General features: G+C 47.5%; 1 protein-coding gene across 1 annotated transcript in view; it reads right to left on the bottom strand.

The window, feature by feature from the left end:
- GGT5 (gamma-glutamyltransferase 5) overlaps positions 1-17694 on the bottom strand; it is a 42939-nt gene that overhangs the window by 12327 nt on the left and 12918 nt on the right. Inside the window, exons 2-5 of the mRNA XM_035098935.2 lie at positions 4796-4926; positions 2726-2812; positions 1957-2155; positions 333-493 (exon numbers count right to left, since the gene is read on the bottom strand). Of these exons, the coding sequence (XP_034954826.2) occupies positions 333-493; positions 1957-2155; positions 2726-2812; positions 4796-4926 (578 nt within the window). The remainder of the gene's footprint in view (positions 1-332; positions 494-1956; positions 2156-2725; positions 2813-4795; positions 4927-17694) is intronic.

Below are 17694 nucleotides of genomic sequence, written 5' to 3'. Positions count from 1 at the left end.
AACTTGCCAGAAAAATAAGAAATCAAGGTAACAAACTTTTTATAAAAAGATAGAAATGGTTTGTTGAATATTTACAAATAAACTGCAAATAGATAAGAATTATTGTAATAACCTGCAGTTTTATAAAAGTATATATATATAAAGTAGTTGAATAAATGAGCAAATTAAGTTAATTTGGATATGCAGAAAATATTTAAAAATAAATTTAATGAACCGCAGAAAGAGGGGTGAGGACGTCGAGTTTTGAAATGTTAAAATGATTATAAAATTATTGAAATGTATAAAACTGAAAATCATAAATGATGATGATGATGATGATGACGACTGGTCACCTTCTTTCGCTATGTCCTGCACCAACTTCTCTGCTGTGGTTCCCTGGTAAAACTCATCAGCTCCATTTTCTGCCACAGCCCTCAGGGTCTCCACCAGGGCTGGCCATCGAAGGAGGTCTCCAGCTCCCAGGGCGGCTCCCTGCTTGTTGTAAAAAAGTTTTCTGGAAGAGAGAGTGACCACCATCAGTTTCTGACCCTGGATTCGAAGAGCAGAGGCTGCAGCAGGAATGGCTGCTAAGACCCAAATATAACTGGAGGAGAGAGATTTGCTAATTGTATTATTGAGCTAAATCTGATCCTATAGTTTGCATTGCCTGCATTGTATAATTCTGATTGGGTGGCTTAGCCCCCCATATTTCTAAAATGCTTTTTTCCTTAAAATGCTTTTCTCTTTGCCTCTGTGTCAAAGTGTAATGAAAACATTCAACAGCTAGACAAGATGGCCTTGCCAGAAAGCACAAGGAGCATCAGGAGATGCTCAAGGTCTATACCAGGAGATGATGCAAATATCAGGCACAAGACCAGATAGACAGGAACTCAAGCCCCCATACTCAAGGCTGCTTGAGGCTGGCACCGGGGTAGCATTGCTGAGTCAGCGTGTGTTTATGAGAAGGACAGGATCTTCCTTATATGTATTTGTAACCTATGACCCTCTTGCGTGCGCACTCTTACAGAGCGGATTCCTGAGGAGGGGGGAGAAGGAGCCCAAGAAGTGTATAAGAATCTTTGCAAAATTGTTTTTCTTTACTCTTGTCGTGAAAATACGGATCACCAAGAGTCTCTCTATATAGAGATTAAACTCTTTCTCTGAATTCAACCCTCGGTGTCGTTATTGACTGTCTCTGTCCCTGCCTGGGCGCAACTTAAGGAACCATTATTAAGCCAATAAGGCTACATAACCAGCTGTGAGTGAGGGCAAAAAAGGTGGGGCTCCATAGCCCTTAAGCCTGGGGTGATTTAACTTCCAATTTAGCTTTCTTGCTCTGACGATTTCCTGACCACCACCTCTAAGGCCACATTTGTATTGTTCTACACTGCAGGGGTATCGAGGCAGATTGTCAGTCTCAATGCAACTTGCTTATTCAGTTCAGTAGGACACTAGGACTAACTTTTGATGGGAGATATATATATATATATCCACTTCCTGGTCTAATGTGAGGTGTGTTTCAAAGGCCACCGAGGCTGCTGGAATCACCTTCAGCATTGGCTTCCCCCACTGGCTGCCCTTCACAATGCCCAAAACCTTGGCCAAGGGCTCTTCGGGGGCCTTCTCCCCTCTGGGAGCTATCAAAGAAGCTTTGGGCTGCTGTTCACTTTGACTTCCTCCCCTCCTTTCGGAATCAAGGACCCCAGTGAGAAGCCCCTATAGGAGGGAGAGGTTGGAGCCCAGGGCTGCTGTCCTTTGTGCTGAAGACTTTGCCAGCAAGAGACTCTCATTGTCCCCATTTGCCAACAGTTCTGAAATCAAGGATCCAGGGGGACAGGGCTGGCTCCTGATTGGGGGGGGGGCTTCCCGCAGGCACCTGGCTGGCCACTGAAAGAACAGGATGCTGAACTAGATAGGCTCGATCTTATGCATTTCTATCCCACAGGTGTGATCTGACTTTGTGCAGGTTTCTCGTACCTTAAGGACGTTTTGTTCAGATGCGGCTGTATCATGGGGTGGCTGAGAAACCGACCCACCACCTCGGGGATCCGGATTCCAGGGTCAAGGAGCTTGATGGTGGGCTCAAACAGGGTCTTCCAGGGCAATTTGCCGTACCGTTTGTGGGCTTCTTCGTAACCACGCAGTTCCCCGGGGACAGCAATCCACCGAGACCCTACTATGAAGCAAGCCGGATGCGTCATTTTACAGCTTCCCCACAAAGATTCCATTTCTAGGCGCCTTCCTCCTCACCGCCGTTATCAAATGGGAGACAATTCTCTGCCTCCAAATAGAACTGTGGCTCAACTCCTTGCCAGCCTGTAAGGAAAACCTGGGGAACTCAGTTGTGCTTCAAAGCAGGAGGAGCTAGTCCTTATGCTTGCTGATGACAGCTTGGCATCATAGAATCATAGAATTGTAGAGCTGGAAGGGACCCTAAGCATCATCTAGTCAAATCCCCTGCAATGCAGGAATATTTTGCCCAATGTGGGGCTTGAACCCACAACCTTGAGATTAAGAGTCTCATGGTCTACCAACTGAGCTATCCCTTGGTCAGGAAACCTTGTGGTCTTGTAGCACAAGGGCCATTGAGCAGAAATGGGGTGGGGGCCTTAACACTTCTCTTAAAAGGATCCTTCTCCTCTTCGAGGGAATGACTCAGTTGTCACCTGTGAGCAGGGGGGGGAGCTGCCCCTCCCTCACAACCCTCCTCCCCTCAACCTTCTTTATATACAAGGACTCTTCTTACCTGGAAAACCCTTATTGCACTCAGCCAACAAATTGCCAGAGATCTTCTGCGGGGCCCTCTCGCGAGCATTGAGCACCTCCACTTTCCCTGGAGAAATCAAAGGGGCAAATGCCAAGGTGAAGATTCACAGGGGACCAATGACCTCAGGCAAACTGGCTTCTGCCATGGCTGTCCCATTTACGTAGGAACCTGCCTTATTCAGAGTCAGACCCTTGATCCATCTAACCCAGTACTGCCTGCGCTGACTGGCAGCAATGGCTCTCCAGGGCTTCAGACAGGATTCTCTCTCAAGCCTGCCTGGTGCTCTGAACCGCAGGCCCGACGGAGGGCCCGTGTGACTGGTTTGGTGCAGCAGGGATACCAAAGAAGGATGTCAAAAACGCCAGAATGACCTGTTTTAGTGATTTTTTTTTAAAAAAAGGTGTCAACTTACAACACAGAGTGCAAAGTCCTGCTGCCTTTACACAGGGCAAATACCACAGCAGAGAGCAATTGCTGTGACTTGTCTGCACTCAGGAAAACATTAATAATTGTTGTTGTTGTTGTTGTTGTTGTTGTTGTTGTTGTTGTTGTTGTTGTTTTATATCCTGCCCATCTGACTGGGTTGCCCCAGCCATTCTGGGCAGTTTTCAACAAGTATTAAAACACAATAAAACCTCAAACATTAAAACACCTTCCTGTACAGAACTGCCTTCAGATCTCTTCTAAAAGTTTATTTCCTTGAAATCTGATGGGAAGGCATTCCACAGGGCGGGCGCCACTACCGATAATCTGTAGTTAATGTTACTAGAGAAGACCCTAGGCTGGAGAAAGACCAAACTCCTCAGGAAGGGCTTGCTAAGACTCTGATCCCTTGGGGCAGGGGTTCTCAACAAAATTTTCTCGAGGACCCCTCATCGAGCCGCTATTGTGACAAGGACCCCCATTAATTCCTAATCCTAAAATTAAAAAGTGAGAGCCAAACTAAGAGTCTTTTTATATTTTATACGTTTTTTTACAGTTACAACAGAGTACTCCATCAGTATACAGTTAGTTTTATTTTTCAGTTCTTAATGAGATGAACCACTTTTTAACCAACGGTCCATTTTTAACTACACGAACTGTAGCTTCCGCGAAAAACAACGCTTTGTTTACAAACACTACTGTTTTGCAAAGAGGCAGCGCACGCCAGGGAGGAGGGAGGGGAATGGAGAAGACAGGGTACCTGCGCAGTAGCGCACAAATGAAGCCGACGTGCGCAAAGCATCTTGGGGAGGAGAGCATTAGTAGAATGTGCGCGCTGCCTCTTTGCAAAACAGTAGTGTTTGTAAAGCGCCACCTAACGGCATACAGCAGAACTACTGCCTCTATCTAATTCTAGTTTTGCGCTAGACTCTGCTCATGCAGGAAGCGGCCAAAACAAAAAATCTGTTATCATACGAAATATATTTAATATATTTTTTATTCTAATAGCATCTTGCGGACCCCTCTGGCATAGCTCGCGGACCCCTGGGGGTCCCCGGACCACCTGTTGGGAACCACTGCCTTGGGGAACTTGAGTCTGTTTTCCCAGGGGGAAAGGTTGTGAGACTGGCGGGGTCGGGGGCTGTATCAGAGCCAAGGGCCTCTGACCCAATAAACCCAAAGTCCAGAACTTTCTTGTCCTTCATTGGGGCTCCCATGCTTCCCAGGACATCCTAGCTGCCCCGCCCCCACAACAGCCGAGAAGTTTGTTGGGTTTCGGAGCACGTTTTGCTCAGAGATTTGGAGAAGGGGCCATTATCTGCAGTTTCAGCACTGCCCTGTGCGCATGTGAAGGGGAGATTGTGATGATCACCAGCAACGGTGCCACCTTCCCCTGTGCTGCACACACTTGCGGCCATGACCTCTCCAGTCCAGCGCATGAAGCAAATGCAGCTCGCCACAAAAGACCTCGTTCGTTCCTACTGATTTGAAAAGCAGGGGCCAGGGGCTGGTTTGGAAATTGAAGATCCACAGGGGCCGCTTTTGCCACCCGCTCGGATGCCTCCGCCAATTAATCCTTCATGGAGAAACAGACTTGGTTTGGGGATGTGCACTGGCTGTGCCTACCTGTGGATGCGTTATAGATGGTGAAGATTATCCCTCCCCCGAGGCCCATGCTCTGCGGGTTCAGGACAGCGGAGCAGATCAAGGCAGCGATGGTGGCGTCGACGGCTGAGCCTCCCTGCAGCAAGATATCCCTGTTCAGGAGAAAGAGGAGGGCGGGGCATTCAAATGTCACATAAAAACAACAACAACAACAACAACAACAACAACAACAACAACAACAACAACAATTTTATCTTTTATAACTCGCCCATCTGGATGGGTTTCCTCAGCCACTCTGGGAGGTTTACATTAAAAAATGGAAAAACATTAAACATCAAAATATTCCCGATACAATGGCAAAAATGACCGGAAAGCTTAGGAACCAAGAAGACAAGAACTTTAAGAAAGGGTGGGGTGGGGGATTATAATATACAGTGGTACCTCGGTTTATGAACACAATTGGTTCCGGAAGTCTGTTCATAAACTGAAGCGTTCATAAACTGAAGCGAACTTTCCCATTGAAAGTAATGGAAAGTGGATTAATCCGTTCCAGACGGTCTGCGGAGTAACCGTTCATAAACTGAAGCGAACTTTTCCATTGAAAGTAATGGAAAGTGGATTAATCCGTTCCAGACGGGTCCGCGAAGTACTTAAACTGAAGCGTTCATAAACTGAAGCGAACTTTTCCATTGAAAGTAATGGAAAGTGGATTAATCCGTTCCAGACGGGTCCGCGAAGTACTTAAACTGAAGCGTTCATAAACTGAAGCATGGGTGTAATTGGTTCCAGAAGTCTGTTCATAAACTGAAGCGTTCATAAACTGAAGCGAACTTTCCCATTAGAAGTAATGGAAAATGAATTAATCCGTTCCAGATGGGTCCGCGGCGTTCATAAACCGAAAATTCATAAACCGAGGTGTTCATAAACCGAGGTTCCACTGTATTTAGGAGACCATTGTAAGCAGATGAAAACATTAGCAGGACTTTAAGGACACTTTAAGAAAGTAATGTAACAATCACTATGGACAATATGGACAGATACAAAACGTAGATCACAAAATACGATGCAGTTGAAAACGTCCGCAATGAGACCCAAGGAGGGGATGAACACACACTGGAAACAATTAAAACAGACCAAGAACAAATCAATCACCTCCCCACCCCCACAAATGACTCCCCTGAAAAAGTCCAAAAACTGAATGTCCGTCCCCCCCACTGAATGTCGTCGTCCCCCCCCCACTAGTGTTAATTTGCGGAAGGGATCTGTTTTCCCACACCATGGAAAAAACGGGCTCCTTTGGGAGGAAAGGTAAACTATAAAGAAATCTATATAAATAAAAATGTTAAATGCCAGGTTGTTAGTGCTCAGCTTGCTCCGAAACTGCTCGATTTGATCGATTTGAGTTGAAATTTTGACACAACATTGCAGTCCAATACGGGAGTGTTTGTATAAACTTAGATTATACAAATGTCACACCTGTCACAGGTAAAAACATGCTTTTTTTGAAAAACCAGAAAAACAGGAGAGGTTGCAAAACATCGCCCTCTAGCGGTGACTCCACTGGCACTGCAGCTAGAAAAGCTTTCCTCTCCAAAACACCTCAGCTCAGGTTTACAGGGAGTGGAGGTGGGGGCTCACCTGGGTTGGGGGTTGGGGCAGGAAGGGATCGGGATGGGTCATGGGTCGGGACAGGGTGGGGTGGGGTGGGGGGAGTCACAGGGATGAGCCAGAGCAATGCGTCGCTGGGTACAGCTAGTAATGAATAATTTCGCACACCTCTGACATGTCACCTCTGCCTTTCCTCCAAACTGAAAAGTCCCAAATGTCGCAATTTTTCTTCAAGTGGGAGTTTCCTTGCCCTTTTCTGAACCTTTTCCAACTCTTCCATCTATTTTGCGAAGCGATTTCCCCAGAACTGCAGGCACTATTCCAGCTGCATCATAGTTTTGAATTAGGGCTTTATGGTACTGGCAGTTTTAGTTTCAGTCCCTTTCCTAGTGTGGAATTCCCCCTTCTCGCTTCATTGAGCTGTCCAGTACAACTCCAAGATGGATGTTATTTGGAAACAGATACTGCCAACTGCTAAGTGCCTCTCCTCTGTAGATTCCTTGGACGTGGTACCCTTCATTTGCCTGTGATGAAGACAAATGCTTCATACGGTAGATACATATACATCATCCGTAGGATGGGGAGGTCAATTGCCTGCTGGTTCAGCTAGACTGAAATCTCCAGGTGGGCTGTCTGCTTTTAAGGTTTCAGAAGCGGCCACTGTGGTTCTTAATACAGGCCTAACTGTGTTTTGTTTTGTTTTTAATTTTTAATTTATGATTTTCAGTTGTTGTTGTTTAGTCGTTTAGTCGTGTCCGACTCTTCGTGACCCCATGGACCATAACACGCCAGGCACTCCTGTCTTCCACTGCCTCCCGCAGTTTGGTCAAACTCATGTTCGTAGCTTCGAGAACATGAGTTCTCGATTTTCAGTTATATACATTTTAATAGTTTTACAGTCATTTCAACACTCAACTTCCTTCCTTCTCTTTCTGTGGTTCCTTAGATTTATTCTTATCATTTTCTGCATATTCTAAATTAACTTAACTTACTCTTTTACTCATCTACCTGTACAGTGGTACCTCTGGTTGCGGATGGGATCTGTTCCAGAGCATCAGTTGGATCCCTAGGTTTTCGCAACTGGAGGTGCCTGTTCTGTGCATACTCGCGGCGTGGTAGAGCGTGTCTGCGCATGCACGCAGCGCAGTAGAGCACTTCTGCGCAAGCGCGTGGGGCAAAACCTGGGAAAATACTTCCGGGTTTGTCGCGTGTGTTGTAAACAAAATCTGCCCTTATAGAGTCCTTTGTAGGTTCTCCATCGGTAGGAGAAAATAACAGAGGCCAACCAGAGAATATTGAGAAGCAAAGCAGCTAGTACCGTGTTTCTCATATTATAAGACACGCCTTATATTTATTTTTTCCTCGAAAAAACACACTATGGCTTATTTTCAAGGGATGTCTTATTTTTTTCCTCCTCCTGCCGCGGCCGGCATTGCTGCTGCGCCTATCACTATGTCTTATTTTCAGGGTATGGCTTATATTCCTTGAATACTTCCTGAGAAAATGGGAAAGTTATTTTCACCTCCTCCCTCCTTGCAGAGAAACATTTGGTGAGCTTGGAAGTCAAAATGGTTTCAGGACTGTCTTCCTGTACTGTTTCAGACGTGGTTTATATATTTATGTACGTGTTTGCCTTGTACATTTATGAACATTTATTATATATCTAAGACCTTAAAATTCTTCTTACAGGTAGGTAGCCGTGTTGGTCTGCCGTAGTCAAAACAAAATAAAAAAATTCCTTCCAGTAGCACCTTAGAGACCAACTAAGTTTGTCATTGGTATGAGCTTTCGTGTGCATGCACACTTCTTCAGATAACAAATTCTTATAACACGTGTGTATCCAGGAGCAGTGCTAGGGTTTTTTGCACCCTAGACAAAAACACCTTCTGGCGCCCCCCGGGCACATGCATCATGGCGCACGCACGCACACCGCTGATACCCCTGCGCCCCCTCCATTGGCTGGAGGAGCGCGGGCCAAGGGGGGAGCTTGGCGCCCTCCCACCTGTGGAGGGGGCGCTTTGAGCTCCTCAGCAGCGGCAGCAGCTCCCATAGCTGAAGCCTTCAGCTGCGGGCACTGCCGCCGCTTGCTCGCTGCAGCCGCTGGGGAGCTTACAGCATCCCCTCCGTGGGCGGGAGGGCGCTGAGCTCTCCTTTTGGCTTGCGCTCCTCCTGCCTGTGGAGGGGACACTGGGGGCTCCTCGGCGAGCGAGCGAGCGAGCGGGCAGGCGGCAGCGCCCATAGCTGAAGGCTTCGGCTGCGGGCGCTTGCCGCCACTACCGCTGCCGCTTGCTCGCTGCGGGCGCCGCTGCTGCTGGGAAGCTCTCGGCGTCCCCTCCATAGGCGGGAGCAGCACGAGTGCATGCCTTGGGAGGGCGGCGGTGGCGCGGGGGTTTTGCGGGGCAGGCCCGGCAGCGCCCCCTCCATTTTCGCGCCCTAGGCAATGGCCTAGTCTGCCTAAATGGATGCACCGGCCCTGTGTGTATCCCGAAGGATACATAACCAGAGGTGCTCATAAGTAGAGGTACCACTGTACTTTAATTATATACTCTTATGAAACTGCAGGTTATTACAATAATCCTGCCAATGTTCTTATCTGTTCACAGCTTATTTGTTAATATTCAATAAACCATCTGCATTCTTTTATTAAAAGTTTGTTAACTTGGTTTCTTATTTTCCCGGCAAATTTTGCCATTTCTGCATAGTCCATAAGTTTTTGTCTCCATTCTTCTTTCATCAGAACTTCTTCTTCTTTCCATTCTGGGGCAAATAACATTCCTGCTGCTGTAGTCGCATACATGAATAAATTTCTGTACTCTTTAGGTACCGGTAGTTCTACCCCTATAATTCCCAAAAGGTACTACTGTGTTGTTGTTGTTTTTAAGGAAGCTTTTACAAAAGAAATCCCAGGGCTCCACGTGGTCTATTGTGTCATCTGCTTTTAAAACTGCAGCTTGCTTGTTTCTAAAGTGCTGCTGGTTTTTAATGCTTATTTTTTCTTCTTTTGGGGTTAATTTTTTGTGTGTGTGTTCTTTTAAAATCGTGTTGGTTTTGCATAAACCACCTTTTGTAGTTTAGCAGGAAGGTGGGGTATAAATTCAACAACAACAATAGCAGCAGCTGCTCAGCAGAAGTGTCTCAAGGACTACATGTGGGTGCATGCGGTTTTCTTAATCACTAGAAGGGATCAGGGAGGGTCTTTCCATCAAACAGCTTCCAGTTTTTGTTTGCAGCTTTTTATCTCTGCAAAACGCCTTTCCTCCATTTGTTGTTTCAAAGCCGCTTTTTAAAGAGAAGGTTCCCTTTGCCATTATCTGGTCATTTCCCTTTGTGTTTTCAGCCTATTATAGGGAGTGTGGATGGCGCTTTGGTCTAAACCACTGAGCCTCTTGGGCTTGCTGATCGGAAGGTCGGTGATTCGAATCCCTGCAACGGGGTGAGCTCCCGTTGTTCTGCCCCGGCTCCTGCCAACCTAGCAATACGAAAGCACACCAGTGCAAGTAGATAAATAGGTACTGCTGTGTCGGCATTTCTGTGCGCTCTGGTTTCCGTCGTGCTGTTCCGTTGCGCCAGAAGCGGTTTAGTCCTGCTGGCCACATGACCCGGAAAGCATGACTGTGGAGAAATGCCGGCTCCCTTGGCCTGAAAGCGAGATGAGCGCTACACCTCTGGTTACGTACTTAATTTGTTCCAGAGGTCCATTCTTAACTTGAAACCGTACTCAACCTGAGGTACCACTTTAGCTAATGGGGACTCTTGCTGCCGCTGCGCCGCTGGCATGTGATTTCTGTTCTCATCCTGAGGTAAAGTTCTTAACCCAAGGTACTACTACCGGTTTAACGGATTCTGTAACCCAAAGTATTTGTAACTGGAGGTGTTTGTAACCCGAGGTACCACTGTAGTCAACTTTGACTGGACTTAACCGCCCAGGGGTCCTTTTTTTAACCTTGCAACCTATAACTTCGCATTATATATTTTTGTGCTTTTTTATTGTGAACAGCCTTGCGAGCCTCAGATGAAGGGAATAGAATTTTAATATATAAAATAAAATAAATGCCTCCAAACTCTTGTAATAATAATAATCTAGTTTACAGCAATAGCAAAAAAATCAGAACAAAGTTTTCAGGGTTTGGGCAGTTGTGGGGGTTGGGATGGGGACTTCCCAGTCAGAGCCAAGGATGCCCTGTTGTAAGAATTCTAAGGTTATATATATATAATAATTGTTCATAAACATGTACATGAATGTACAGGCACATGTCTGAAGCAGCACAGGAAGACAGGCCTGACTGACACCATTTTGACTCTCTCTGACCAGGTGTTCCTCTGCAAGGAAGAAGGGGGGGGGACCTTCTCATTGTCTCAGGAATTAAAGTGATAATCCCTGGCATCCTGATACCTGAGTGCCAGACAAAAGGGTGTGATTACCGTAACTTGGCTTGGAAACAGGGAAATGTAAATATCTCTTTTTTTACTTGATTAGGTTTTGGGGGCAGGGGGCAGGGACCAGGATGCTCAGATTACTGCCACCAGACCTCCCCTTTCATGATGTATCTATGATGAATTTAGGGAGAGCGGTCTTGGGCTACACCCCTTCTGTGACGTATGGGTGATGCTTCTGGGGGGTGGGCTGAAACCAATTTCAAATTTTCTATTTAAGGGTAGGACCCCACCTTTGTTTGGGGTTCCTTCCTTGTTCTCCTGCATGAGGGGAAGGACCCTGTTGCAACAGCAAAAATAAAGGCTTTGCTTCTCAAAATTCTCTGGTTGGCCTCTGCTATATTCTCCGACCGATGGAGAACCCAATAAGGGCTCTTGTGTACCCTATAAGGGAATAAGGGCAGATTTTGCTTATAACAGCCCTCGACCTAAAGGGGAAAACCCAGAAGGAGACTCTGATCCCTCATTCTGGAAACCAGTCCTTGGGAGTCCAAGTTCAGATTAGGGTTTGCACAGCTGGGAATTGTTTCTGCAAGTGGGTTGACTCAGCCAACATTCCACACCAGTCCATTATCCCCGTGGTCTATCCCAGGATCTAAATCCTGTATCTTGCTCAAGTTTTCGATCCTCCCTTGGGTTCAAGTATCAAAAAGCTCAGAAAGATGTTGAAAGGTGTTCCCCAGATGTTGTTGGACTACAACTCCCAGCAGTCTGAGCCCGGCCACTGGTGCATCTGACATCCAGCTCAGCCTTGTCTACACTAGGGCTGGCCCACCCTTTGTGGAGCAGATTATGTAACAGGAAGCAGAGCTTGGTCCCACCGCACTAAGGCTAAGCAGGCAGAGGCTTTTTGTGCCCATTGCCTCTTGATAAATGCCCTGGCAGGAAATGAAGAGGAATGCAGGAAGCTGCCTTATAGCCAATTGGACCATCGATCCATTCAGCTCAGTATTATCTGTCAGCAGCTCTCCATGGCTAGGGACTTTCCCGGCCCTATCAGGAGATGTAAGAGATTGAACTTTGGACCTTCTGCATGCAAAGCAGCTCCCCTACCATTGAGCTATGGGCCTTCTCCATGGATTCTGGTTATAACAGGTAGGAACTGTTAGCAAGCACTTCTCCAACTCTCCAAGTGTCCCTATTTTCCAGGGACAGTCCCCGATTTACAGAAGCTGTCCTGGTTTCTGATTTGATCCTGGAATGTCCCGCTCTACCCTTAAAGAAAGAAGGTAAAGAGCCCCTGACCATTAGGTCCAGTCGTGACCGACTCTGGGGTTGCGGCGCTCATCTCACGTTATTGGCCGAGGGAGCCGGTGTACAGCTTCCAGGTCATGTGGCCAGCATGACAAAGCCGCTTCTGGCGAACCAGAGCAGCACATGGAAACGATGTTTACCTTCCTGCCGTAGCTGTACCTATTTATCTACTTGCACTTTGACGTGCTTTCGAACTGCTAGGTTGGCAGGAGCAGGGACCAAGCAACAGGAGCTCACCCCATCGCGGGGATTCGAACCGTCGACCTTCTGATTGGCAAGCCCTAGGCTCTGTGGTTTAACCCACAGCGCCACCCGCGTCCCTACTCTACCCTTAGAACATCCCTATTTTCATCAGAGAAATGTTGGAGGGTATGGAATAGGATGTCCTTATTTTGGTCCGAGAAATGTGGGAGGGAATGTATTATTCATTATTATGGTAATTTGGTTACCTTCCAGACTTACCAATGTAAGATGAGCCTGCTGTATCACACCAAAGGGGGCCCATCTAGTTCAGCATCCTGTTCTCACAGTGGCCAGCCAGATGCTCCAATGGGAAACCCACAAGCAAGACCCAAATACAAGAGCACTCTCTCCCCTCCTGCAGTTTCCATCAACTGGCAAAACTTAAGCAGCTGCATTCATCCTCGAAGCTCTGCAAGGCCCTTGTTAGGGCTTCGTAATTTTATTTTGTTTTCATTTATGGTTTCATTTATATCCCAACTTTCCTCCAAGGGGTTCAAGGTAAAGTTATCCACTCACCCTCCCACCGAAACCCATGTTATCCTCACAACAACCCTGTGAGGCAGGTTAGGCTGGTGGACTGTGACTGGTCCAAAGTCACGTAGTGAGAGTCATGGCTGAGTGGGGATTTGAACTCAGGTCTCTCCCAGGCCCTGGGCCCAATGCTCTAGCCACTACACGACCATTAGCTCTGCACACCCTGCGAGTCACATTTTCTTCAGAAATGAGGGTGTTGAGAAAAGGGTGCTGGACTCTGCAACAGGTCAGGAAGTGTGTTTCCTTCCTAGGCAAATTCCTAACAAAATTGGAGGAGAAAGAGGCTGCCTTATTTGGAGGCTCTTGCAGATGCTGCATTCCTGGAGCTCCTCTGTGCTTCTGAGTAAACATGGCCTGGATCCCACTGTCAGGGCTTAACCCCCTTCAAAGGGGTAGCAGCAGCAGCAGCAGCAGCCGCTGCCCCACAGATCTGTTGCAGCAAAAGCACCAAGGAGTCTTATGGCACCTTCAAGACTAAGTATGGTGGAAGAAGCAGCGTCTATGGGCCACAGCCATCTTCAACAGGTGCATGGAGCATAGCCTGATGAAAACAGGGACATCTTATTCCATACCCTCCAACACTGAAGCCCAGTGCCGAGGGCCTTCTGGCAGTTCCCTCACTGCGAGAAGCCACGTTACAGGGTACCAGGCAGAGGGCCTTCTCGGTAGAGGCACCCGCGCTGTGAAACGCCCTCCCATCAGATGTCAAGGAAATAAACAACTTTTAGAAGACATCTGAAGGCAGCCCTGTTTAGGGAAGCTTTTAATGTTTGACAGACTATTGTATTTTAATATTTTGTTGGAAGCCGCCCAGAGTGCCTGGGAAAGCCCAGCCAGATGGGAGGGGATTTAAATTATTATTATTATTATTATTATTATTATTATTATTATTATTATTACTGTATTATTATCCGATAAATAGGGACGTCTTAAGGAAAAGCAGGACATTCCGGTATCAAAACAGAAACTGGGGTGGCTTCCGTAAATCTGGGATTAGTCCTGGAAAATAGGGACACTTGGAGGGTCTGTTATCCTAAATGGGAAGCCAAGTGAGTGGGGTGGGAAGAGAAGAGTGGAGGCAGAGGGAAGGGGGAAAGGAATCTGGCTAAGAGCCCCCCTCCCTTTGCATGCAGAAGGCCTCAGATTTAATCTTCGACAGAACTGTAGAAATGACCACTGGTCTGGCTCCGAATATGGCATCTTCCAATGTTCCTAAGCTCACTGGAAGGACAGATTGTGAAGCTGAGGCTCCAATACTTTGGCCACCTCATGAGAAGAGAAGAATCCTTGGAAAAGACCCTGATGTTGGGAAAGATTGAGGGCACTAGGAGAAGGGGAAGACAGAGGACGAGATGGTTGGACAGTGTTCTCGAAGCTACGAACATGAGTCTGACCAAACTGCGGGAGGCAGTGGAAGACAGGAGTGCCTGGCGTGCTCTGGTCCATGGGGTCACGAAGAGTCGGACACGACTAAATGACTAAACAACAACAATGTTCCTAAAATGGTTGCGGTGACTGCTGGCGACAGCACAAACATCCTGGCATTGTTAGACCAATGATGCAGTGATGGACCCTATAAGAAGGTCAGAGAGCAGAGCCCTGCACCAAGCTCAGGTGGTCCTGTCCCCATCTCTATTTAAGCCACACTCTTACTGGACCTAATAATGTCACCCCCATCCTAAGGGCTTGTTCCCCTGCATCTCTTCCAGTGTGACATCATTTGTATTCAATGTCCTTCTGCATCCTACCCAGAAAAACTGGTACGGAGATTGCAAGAGAATAAAAAGACACATACAGGGCATCAGGAGTGGCAACCTCCCCTCGCTCCTTTCTCGCTTTGCCTGCAGTGCAATGCAGTGACAGGGAGGGGAGATTGTTTTCTTACAAATAAAGAGGGTTGTGTTTCAGGGGTCAGCAAACTTTTTCAGCAGGGGGCCGGTCCACTGTCCCTCAGACCTTGTGGGGCAACGGACTATATTTTGAAAAAAGAGAAATGAACTACTGTAATTCCTATGCCCCCCTAAATAACCCAGAGATGCATTTTAAATAAAAGGGCACATTCTACTCATGTAAAAACACGCTGATTCCCGGACCGTCCGCGGGCTGGATTTAGAAGGCGATTGGGCCGGATCCGGCCCCCGGGCCTTAGTTTGCCTTCCCATCTGTTAGATGCATAAGAACCAAAGCAGAGTCTGTTGGATCAGACCATTAGCCCATCTAGTCCAGCATCCTGGGCTGGATCTACACACAAGGGGGGGGTGGGGAACCACTACAGTCATACCTTGACTCCTGAACACCTTGGAAGTTGAACGTTCCAGCTCCCGAATGATCAGAAACCGGAAGGGAGTGTTCTAGTTTTTGAATGTTCTTTTGGAAGCCAAAAGTCTGACAGGGTTTCTGCGGCTTCCAATTGACTGCAGGAGCTTCCTGCAAGCAATCAGAAGCCACGCTTTGTAAGTCGAATGTTTCGGAAGTCGAACGGACTTCCGGAACGGATTCTGTTTGACTTCCAAGGTTACGACTGTATAAATAAGTCATAAGTTAGATCTTTATAACAAAAGGGGAAAAACTCTATGTAAAATCGCATTGACACCTTTTGAGCTCTACAGCGCCATCTGGTGTCGCATCTTTACAACGGAGTTAAAATGATATCCAGGCATCCCCAAACTGCGGCCCTCCAGATGTTTTGGCCTACAACTCCCATGATCCCTAGTTAAGAGGACCAGTAGTCAGGGATGATGGGAATTGTAGTCCAAAACATCTGGAGGGCCGAAGTTTGGGGATGCCTATGATATACTGTAACTGAGTGTAGCTGAGTCTCTGTCCTCTCAGTGGCCAACCAGATGCCCCAATGGGAAAACCTACAAGCAGGACTCTAGTACCATCCCATCCCCAGTGGTTTTCAGAAGCATTGTTGCCTCAAACCATAGAACCAGAGCACAGCCATTCTGACTAGCAGCGATGGATAGCCCTCTCCTTCAAGTTTTTGTCTAACTCTTGTTAGGGAATTTTATAGGGGGGGGGCACCCAAACGAGGCTTCATTTGGGAATCAAGATTGGCACTAATGCCCTCAAGGGGACCCCATTTGATCCTACAACACCACTCTAGTATCGCACCAACACGAACCCCTCAAGATCAAGCCCTGAGTAATAAAGGCTCCCTTTCCTACCCTTTCTCTGTTGCCTGAGACTCTATGTAACCATATTTCTTTATGAATGAATACAGTGTATCTTTATTTCTAAATGAAACCTCCTTTTTGCGACTCTGGCCAAGGGCTCTCAGGGATGCAGGGAACAGCCATAATCCCTTAAGCAAGAGGTCAGGTAGCCAGGGTGGTGCTCCTCTGCATATCCATAATCCATTCAGGTACCATCTCCTGCCATTCCCAACCCTCCGAAGCCAGAGGCAATACACACAACTGGACCCATTGTTTCCCCCCACCAGGTACTCAAGGATCCCTTCCCAGATACTTACTGGTACTTGCTTAACAATGTCCTGGGACATCCTTATGCTAATCCTGCTTACCTCCTGTTTACCTGTATGCTAATGCCCCTTGCACCTTCCCCTTTTCTGACGTTTTACCCTGTCACAAGTGATGTATGTATGATGCTTTCGATGTGCATTATGGGATGGTGGTGGGAAGTTTTAAAAGTTCTTGCAGCCCTGTTCACAGTGTTCAGTCTGGCATTGAACCTGCTGCGCAGTAATAAACCTTGCTGTTTGCTCCGGATCATGGCTGGACTCCTTCCTTTTATACTCCGCAACGACCACAGGCCCTTGCCTGATGAGCTGGGTGGCTGAGCATTCTCGCACCCAGAATTTTGCCCTAACATTTGGCGCCCGAACAGGGACTTGCGGTTCTCCTGTGTGGCTGACTGAGGGCCCCAAGATCTTCAGCCGGCACCAGGCCCTTTTGCCTGGGAAGACCCCTTTGGACCCTCGGCCATCCTCCAGGCGGTAATCTGCAAGTCTCGAAGGACCCAGCCAGGGAGCAAAGGCAAGAACCGGCCGGCCAGCTTCTTCATCCCCAGGATCAACACGGAGGAGTGTGTGAGTATAAGGTTAAAACCCAGTGCACTGGTGGTAGCGGGGTGGTATCTCCTGGCAACTGAATTCTCTGCCCTCTTATCTATCGTGCTTTCTGTCCTGTCTCTCCGGACCGTGTGCCGTGCTCAACTCGAAAGGGGAGTTCTGAGCTCTATCTCTGTTGCTTCTCCACCCCCCCTTTTCCAGAAAAGAGTGGGGGTCCTTTGGTCAGCCGCCCTGGCAGGAAGGCCCTGTCCAAAAGCAAGGGACCAAAGGCTCTTTTTCAACCACTTCAGCCAGCAGGCTGAAGCCTTTTCTGTCCTGTCTTTACCCCAGCCGCACTGGTCGAGCCACGTAACACGTGTATCGTGCGTGAGCCCGCTTCCAAAAGCAAGGGGGGTATTCCGGAGCGAAAAATTCTATCCAAGGGGGTACCTGATCTGGCACCGCAAAGCGTGGGCGTCCAGTAGGGTCCCCTATTTCTCAAGATTGTGACGATAGGTAGGAGGTTGCCAGGAGGGGTAGCCTAACAGGGATTAGGCAGGACATGGCAGAGTGGTTGGAAGCACCCCAAAGAGAAACGGGAAAAGTGAGCACCAAAGGTCTGGGGAGGAAACCAGATAGCTAGGGCTCAGGAGAAACTCTGTGAAATAGCTAGGTAACTTTATTTAGGACTGAGAAACAATAGGAATGGTATATATATGTTTTCACGTTACATGTTGTCTGTTATTTGTTTTGTCTGTTAAGTGTGTGTGCATCTGTTCCTTGTGTCTGCTAGAGATCGTTGTTTCCCTTGAAATAAATAAGAAATGTAATCAAG

The sequence above is a fragment of the Zootoca vivipara genome, chromosome 17 (assembly GCF_963506605.1).
Source record: "Zootoca vivipara chromosome 17, rZooViv1.1, whole genome shotgun sequence".
NCBI classification, from domain to species: domain Eukaryota; kingdom Metazoa; phylum Chordata; class Lepidosauria; order Squamata; family Lacertidae; genus Zootoca; species Zootoca vivipara.
The sequence above is the reverse complement of the archived record's forward strand: the minus strand, read 5'-3'. Positions and strand labels throughout refer to the sequence as shown.